Source organism: Phaseolus vulgaris, chromosome 4 (genome assembly GCF_000499845.2).
Source record: "Phaseolus vulgaris cultivar G19833 chromosome 4, P. vulgaris v2.0, whole genome shotgun sequence".
Taxonomy (NCBI): domain Eukaryota; kingdom Viridiplantae; phylum Streptophyta; class Magnoliopsida; order Fabales; family Fabaceae; genus Phaseolus; species Phaseolus vulgaris.
The window spans coordinates 30,283,262-30,292,202 of record NC_023756.2 but is presented as its reverse complement, the minus strand read 5'-3'; the positions used below and the strand labels follow the sequence as shown (position 1 = coordinate 30,292,202).

At 28.3% G+C, this 8,941-nt stretch overlaps 1 protein-coding gene across 1 annotated transcript; it reads left to right on the top strand.

Annotated features, from left to right (window-relative positions):
• Positions 1 to 5,129: 5,129 nt before the first annotated feature.
• Positions 5,130 to 7,182, top strand: LOC137837522 (U-box domain-containing protein 28-like). Its single transcript, XM_068646538.1, has one exon. The coding sequence runs from the start codon at positions 5,767 to 5,769 to the stop codon at positions 6,988 to 6,990; it is 1,224 nt and encodes a 407-aa protein (XP_068502639.1). The 5' UTR covers positions 5,130 to 5,766; the 3' UTR covers positions 6,991 to 7,182.
• The last annotated feature ends 1,759 nt before the right edge of the window (positions 7,183 to 8,941 follow it).

The window sequence follows — 8,941 nt, the reverse complement described above, 5'->3', positions numbered from 1 at the left end:
ATAGTTGTTATATTTACTAAATTATATATTAATTTAGAGACTAAAAAAGTTATTGATATTTAAAGTAGTTTATATTATTAATAAATAGTTTATAAATTGGTATATAATTAGCTACCAACTATTTACATTCTAAAATTAGTAGCTAAAACCATAGTTAATTAGATAACAATTTAAAAATTATTTATTAATAATAGAAACTACTTTACATACCCATAATTTCTTTAGTCTCTAACATAATATCTAATTTAGTTAATATAACAACTAATTATTTTCTGTTTCTAAAATTAATTTTTATCTAGTGATTTTTTAGTTATAAAAGTAATTTTGACAATAATGATAATATACTTAAGGAAATCCATTAAAGACATAATTAAGAAAATAAAGTATTTTTTTATTAAGATTACTAGCATGAATAAAATATTATCTAACGTGATTGTTAATGTACCAATATGATTTCTAATGAAAGCTGGCACTATAGTTTTAGGACCCCATTCAATAGAACCATGAAATTGAATTGAAGTTAGTGTAAAATGTTGTTTCACCATCAAGTTCTGCAGCAATGTACATTGATTTAAAATTTTGAGGCCCTACACATTTGATTTATGAAGGGCATTAAATGAGACATACGGAGAATTTTAAACCAGAGGTGCATTAGTTCATGATCTGACTTTAAATGGCCACAGCATATTTATTTGCCTGACCCATTGGACCACCATTTAATTGTCTCTGAATGTAACGGGGACAGTCATAAAAGCAATGTTTCATAAATAAATAAATAAAAACATTAGATTTAACTTGTTATCTTTTTAATGTTCAAGATTCACCTACAACATAACAATTAATGCTAGACTTGTATATTTTTAAACCTCTAGGTTACATTTTGTTGGGGTTAGAACTTACATGGACATTGATGTGGTTCAACATGCATAATTTCTAGTAAATTTTAACGTCTAACTAAAAGTGTGTTAAAAATTGTGTACTATTAACAAGAAAACATGAGCACATATGAAAAAGATTGGCAACAAGTAACTATAAAATTTACAAGATATCTTGGTTACTCATCTCCCATGTCATCCTCAATTCTCTGTTAAAAAAAATTCCATCCAAACACTTTTACATTGTATGTTCTTTCCATTTCAATATTGAAACTCTCATAAAAGAGTTTATTGATTTGACTGTGGGAGTGTTTGCAGACAATAATCACCAAGATCAATCTTTTCTCCACTATAAATGTGGTTTGACATATTATAAATGTTTAATAACATCCTAATGTTCATTTTCTTGAAGTATAATTTGAGTTAATGAAAAGAATAGATTGAAATGGAATAATATATATAATATAATGCAATAATCAAATGAAACTTGATGGAATTAGTTTCATTATTCCATTTTAGACTTCTTTTTCTCTTTCTCTTTCTCTACTTGTAAAATAATATCTTTTATTAATTTAATTATAAAATTAACTTTCTGTTATTGACCTAACATATATATATTTACTGTTTTTCTATCAGAATATATTCACTAGTTTCCTATCAAAATATATTCACTGTTTAAATTTAAATATCATATAAAATTGTATATAATCTCGCTTTTTAAACAATGTAACCATAATGTTATAATGTTGATATGTTAACAACCTACACTAAATTATAACTTAAAAAATAAATAATTTTTTGGTGAAATGTGAATTTTATGTGAAGAGATAGAAGAATTTTAAAATTACATTATCACAATTGTAAACTAATGTAACGAAAATATTGATATATTAAACAATCTTACACGAAATTATAAATGAAAGAAGAATAAGTTTTTGGTGAAATATAAATTTCATGTAAAAAAGATAGAACAATTTTAAAATTACATTAATGTATAAAAGTTATCAAAATAATATTTTTCATATTTAAGCACAAACCAAATTTAATTTGCATATGGGTTTCACAACATAGATGTCGTGGGTATACGTTTGAAAACATTATAACACTTAAATTCATAAGAACGTAGGCAGAGTAACAATAAAAAGAATTGCATGTACTAAGGATTATGCAAGATAAAGTTTAGAGCTGAGTAAGAGTCATGTTATCGAAGTGAGTCCTATTATTCTTAGATCTAATTGCTAAAGAATTATGAAGTGCATGGATAAGAAAGTCAAAAATATTTTCCCTTGTGTTGGCTAGATAAAAAATCTTTTACCCTTATCTTTGCCAAAATAATTGCTCTTTAATTTCTTTGAACTAATCATTGACAAAATCGTTTTCTAATGATGTCTTTAAGGTAAAACATAAGAATTTTTTTAATTTTTTTATTAGATTTTTTTTAATTGAATGAAGCATTAATATTCTTACTTAACGAGAATGAAGATTAATTTACTTAAATTGCTAATTATATATTTTATGTATTTGGATTATAGGAGAAGTTAATCAAGTACTTTAGCATCATTACTTAGCTCACTTAAAATCTAAACTGTCATAAAATAACTTTTAACTTTTTTCTTCCAAAAACATAAATTTTTTATTTATTTTCTTTTCTTAACAAAGCATGACAATTGTGTTTGTTTACGTGCACATGGAAACCGTTTTTCAGAGATCTCCAAGGCAATTCAAGGGAGTTTAAAAAAAAAATATTTTCAGAGAGATCTCAACACTAAACAAAATAATAGTCACACAGAAGCATATAAATGTACATTTTACAGTAAAACAATAATAATAATAATAAATTTCAATAAATATTTATAACTACTGTATGGGTAGACCATTTTACTGAAATTCTTTAAAATATAAATTGTAATTTCTTGGTGAAGTTTGGTACAGAAAATGAAAACTGTTCAACACGTGATGTGAATACTTCTTTGTACAATAATTTAGCTTCCACTATTTGCAAGCTCGAGATGAATTATAGAGTAAATTTAGATTTTAAAACTTTTATTTAATTCATTTCTAACATGTGTCTTCCATAAAATAAAAAAGTAATACTGCATGTATGATTAGATTTTGAATGTAAATATTTTTGTGAACTTAAAATGTGGTCAAACTAATTTAGCCTTTAGAAGTTAGAATACGACAATCATTTTTCCACCCTACTAAACATCAATGATAAGCCAAACTTAAAATTTAATGGAAAATAATTGAGAAATATTCACTATATAAATTTAGTTTTAATTAACTATCTATACAATTGACCTTACTATATATATGGACGGCTTTGAAGTTAGTATTTTATACATTATGCAAAATTATTGCTATGATATACTCTGTTTCTCCGAATTATTTTCAGTTTAAGATTTTTGGTTATATATTAAAATAATAATGTTTACTTTAATAATTATCTGAATAGTTACTCATTCTTCTCAAATAATAATATTAAGGTGATTTATATTTAAAAAATAATAATGGGACCTTGTAAACTGAAAATATAATTTATTTTGATTCAAATTATAAATATTAAAGCAACATATAATTTGAGTGGATATATAATTTGAGTGGATGGAATAATATATGCTCAGGTTATCATCCAACAGTTAAATTAAATATGATTTTCTGACTAATGATTTTGATTTGTCAAACAAAATTAGGTGAAGTTCTGGAGTCAAGAGTTGTTGAGGTTTTGGGTATGTTGTTTATGGAAAACTTGCTTGCGACTTTAACAAGTTGTTACTACCGAGTTTAGAATTTTTTAGGAAGAAGAAAACAAGGATCGTCAACACAACTTTATGAAATTCCACAAAACCCAGAGATTTTAATATCATTGACCACATTTTTTAAGGCAGATATTCTGGCACAACCATCACTCCCATGAACTTCTCTCTTATCATATTGACCAATTCAACCAACTCAACTTCCTTTCAGATTACTATTTTAGGGTCTATTTACAGTAAGGATCTCTACCCAATAATTTTTTGTATTTCTAGAAATTACTCTAATATTCTTAGAGATAATATTTTAATAAACACCTGTTTTTACGGTACTTAATAATTTTATAACATAAAAAATAATTTAATTAGAAGATTAAAAAATAAAAATGAAAAAAATGTAGATGAATGAAATGTGAATAGGTAACTTTGGTAGACAATAACATTCATTTTATATTTTAAGTATATATTCCTTATTTGTATTCATTGTGTGATATTTATGAATATTGTGTGACTTTCTCTCTTTTTCCATCCTGTTATCATCATTTTCTATTTTAAAAAATCACTTCTCCACCTTTTAATTACGTGGATTAACTCCCATAACTATACATTACTCGTTCTTTTGAAAATAGAAACAATTTAAAAGACAAGTTACATCCTTTTGTTGCAAAATATAAATATATAGATATTTGTAAACAAAGATCATTACTAGTCATAATCTTTTAATCATCTTTATAATTGATAGTTTTTTGGCCTTCAATATCCAAGACGTTCTGGTGTTGATTTATTTCAAAATGTTCAGCAACAAATATTATTATGAGAAGCAATTAGAATAATTTGAAAGTTAGCAAAAATAAAAGGCAGTGATGTAATATAACAAAACTTTTAAGTCAAATCTTCTTTACTCGTGTCAATATATTTTATCTCTAACATTCAGAAACATTCAGAATTAAGTATTAGCTCATTTCCCCTCAACAAGATTATATGCATGAATAACATAATGGAAAAGAAAATAGAGTTACTTTTTGTATATCTAACTCTACTTTCTCTCTTCACTATCCCAAAGGAAAAATAAAGCATTTTTTAACTCATCAAAACAGGAAAGTAATTAGCTGAAAGAAAAGCGTTCCATTACAGAAATTTGAAAAAAAAATTGTAATCTTCATTACTTATAAAAGGTAGGGAAAGATTTTGTTGAGACTTAAGATACCTAGAGTTACATAGAAAAAAGTTTTCTTAACACTTTGAAGATTTTGAAGAGTAGAAAACGTTCAATTGACACGGTTTATAATAATATAATAATATTTTTAAATTTAGAAATAAATAAATAAAATATTAATTTATTAAGATGTGAAGTTTAAGTTTTTACTGTTGAAAGTATTAATATATCAACATCCATTTAGTAACTCTAAGAAAACACTCCCTGAGACTTTGATCACTAAAGTTTCCCCATTTGCTTTTTCATATATTCTTCTCTTATTATCTTATGCGTAACATATATGTAACTTCATAATTTGGATGCTAGCAGTATTATTTTTCGGTCTTTACATCATTTTCAGTAGAGCTACCTTCTAAGCTAATTAATATCGTTTCCAATTATATTCAACCCCACCTTAAAAGTACTTAATGAACACATCAAATTTGGATGCCATATTCTAAACACTTAATATTTCCATTTCTCAATTCAAAGCTATTTATGAAGTAGAACCATTATTCAAACCCCGTTTCTTGGTTTCAATAAATAATGATAATAATGCGATATTGTGTTAGCATTGAAGAAAATAGAAGAAAAGAAAATGAATGACCGTTTAAGATGATATGGTGAAGCATCTGTAGAAAACTGGACCTCAAAAATTTCAAAATATTTGGAGGATTGGTCAAACAATGAAAGATGTCGTTTTCCTCTTGAATACCACCCCTCCCACTCTGTCATATTTTCCAGTTAAGAGTCCCACTGTTATTAGAAACAAAACTTTGACCAAAGACCACACACCCGCTTAAATGGACCACTGTGTCAAGTGTGTCTGTATTATAATACCCCCTTTCTCTTCTTACACTGTGTTGTGTTGTGTTGTGCTGTGAGAAACCAAGAGAAAGAAGCATAACAGAAAAAACAAGAACATAACGATTAAAGGAAAAGAATGGCAAAGATAAGGGAGAAGCTATACGTCACCGTTCCGAGTCTCTTTCGGTGCCCAATTTCAATGGACGTGATGCGCTCCCCCGTAAGCCTCTGCACCGGCGTCACGTACGATCGCGCCAGCATTCAGCGTTGGCTTGACTCAGGAAACGATACGTGTCCCGCCACCATGCAGGTTCTTCCCTCTAAAGACTTCATCCCCAATCTCACCCTTCACCGCCTCATCCGCCTCTGGCTCCTCTCCGCAGACCCTCCTTCGCCCGAATCCTCCGCCGACAACCTCCGCTCTCTCCTCCGCCCAATACAAACCGGCAACGATGACCTCGCCGGAACCCTCTCCAAAATCGCCGAATTCGCCACATCCTCTGCCGAGAATCGTCGGAAACTCGCCTCCTTCCCCGGCTTCGACGCCGCCATCGTCCGCGCGCTGGCCGGATGTAGTTCGCGGATCGACGTGTCGGAAAACGCGATTTACCTTCTCGACTCGGTCCTCCGACAAAACGGAAATCCAGAGAAAATCCGAAGGCTAATTCTCGACGCTCGCCAACAATGCTTTGATTCGATGCTTTTCGTTTTGCGAAACGGATCTGCGAAATCGAAGATTGAAACGGTTAGGGTTTTGGAGTTTCTCGCGCGCGATTTTCAGTCCTCGAAATCGATTGTAGAAACGCAAGGGCTGTTGTCTTCGTTAGCGGGATTTTTGAAGGACGGTGGAGAGGAGTTACGCGACGCCGTTTTGTTGTTTCTTGGCGTCGTTTCGGTGACTCGCTCCGCGAAGGTGGAGCTAGTTAATTGCGGTGTTGTCGAATTGGTTTCGAAATTGTTACAAGAGTGTTCGTCGGCGAAGACGGCGGAGAGGTGTCTGAGAGTGCTTGCGGTGGTGGCGACGTGCGCGGAGGGGAGGGCGGCGATGGTGGCGGAGCCTTCATGTGCAGCGGCGGTGGTGGAGAGAGTGACGAAGGCGGCGAAGGCCGCGGCGGAGGACGCGGTGATGGTGCTGTGGAGCTTGTGCTGTTTGAGCGGTAACGTGAAGGTTAGGGATGACGTGGCAAAACGAAACGGCGTCGCTGTGATTTTATTGGCTATGCAGAGAGGGTGGGAGGAGCACGTGAGGAGCATGTGTGTGGATTTGATTAAGGTTTTGAAGGGTGCGTGCAAGAACAACGGGTTAGGGTTGGAACTAGGAAGCTATGACACCAAAACAACTCATATCAAACCTTGCTAATGTTGTAATGTTGATGAAGTTGAACAAACTTTCCTTTTTGGTGAATAGTTGAACCATCTTTTTAGCATGCAACAAAAGAATGTTCCATTTTGGTTTCACTCTTTTCTTTCATTGGAAGGAAAGAAACAAAAGGAGCAAAATGTATATTGGTAGAGACAATAATGATATTCCAATAGAACAAATAGTTTTGAACTTTTGGGTTTGATTCTAGTTTATGCATAGATTAAAGAGCAAAACAAAAGAAAATAAAGTTTTTGTCAAGTATCATTGAATCAAGGACTCATGCACCAAACATAAGTTTTTATGACCTAAAGAATGTTTTGAACTTTTAGGTTATGGAGAAAAAGGATCTACCTACAACCAGAAATAGGTTCTATAGTTTTCAGTACTTTACATATAAAAAAATAACTTAAGTATTAAGTATTTGTTGTTGAAAACGTGGGAGAGAGAATGCTTCTCTAAGATCGATGGTGCAGAAGACTTCCCTCATGTTAGGGTTAAGTGCACATGTATACATTGCATTGCATTTATCTAAATTTGCATATTTATAAGTTGAAATAATTAATTTTGGATCCAAAACTCAGTCAGCTACAATAATTTTAGGTGACTTTTTTGTTAGATTAAAATTTTATACTAAATTGTGTTACTTATTTTTATAATAAAAAATAAACAAAAACCACATTACTTAAAAATTAACTTTAATTAAAATTGATTTTATTTAATATCAGTTTTGTCAATGTTTATCTAACTGATAAACATGATACTCAAATCAATGAGTCAGAATTAAGAGGTAAAGGATAGAGTAAGTTTATATGTTAAGGTGACTAATTGGTTTTAGGATTTTATTGTGTATCTTTGAAACTCGATGTGGACAACCATTAAGTTTTGTTAGATCATAAATATCTAAATAAAATGTTTATTTCTATAATTTATAAATGATTAGATATATATTCTCTTTGTAATAGTTTTATAACCATTTTTTATATGTATTTTTTTACCCGTTTATCTTTATTAATATAATTTATTTTCTTGATTTTTTTATTTATAAAAAATATTTATAATAAATAATAATTATATTTTAATATTTTTTTAATTATAATTTTTAATATTGTAAAACAAAGAATGATTAAAACACAATTGAGGTGAATTAATTTAAAAAATTACCTTTAAAAATCTTAAGAAAATGTCAATTACATATAACACGGACCCAAGTCCTTCCACTACCCAGGAGAAGAGTTAACCACTAAACCAGACAAGTTCTTTGGTCATATTATCATTTTTATTATACTTATTATTATTAACATAATTTATACATATTCATGTAATTATTATTATTAATAATAAAATAAATTATATTCATATAATTAATATTTATTAATATTATTCATATTATTAATATTATTACTAATATTATTAATATTATTATTATTATTAATATTATTACTAATATTATTATTAATATTATTATTAATATTATTATTAACATTATTAATATTATTATTATAATTAAAATTATTATAAATATTATCATTAATATTATTATTGTAATTAAATTATTCTAAATATTATTATTATAATTAATATTATTAATATTATTAGTATTATTAATATTATTAGTATTATTAATATTATTAGTATTATTAATATTATTAGTATTATTAATATTATTAGTATTATTATTAGTATTAATATTCATATTATTAGTATTAATATTCATATTATTAATATTATATTCATATTATTAATTTTATATTCATATTATTAATATTAATATTCATATTCATATTATTAATATTCATATTATTAATATTCATATTATTAATATTCATATTATTAATATTCATATTATTAATATTCATATTGTTAATATTAATATTCATATTGTTAATATTATTAATAATAATAAGTATAATAAAAATCATAATCATACTAAAGCATTTGCTTGGTGTAG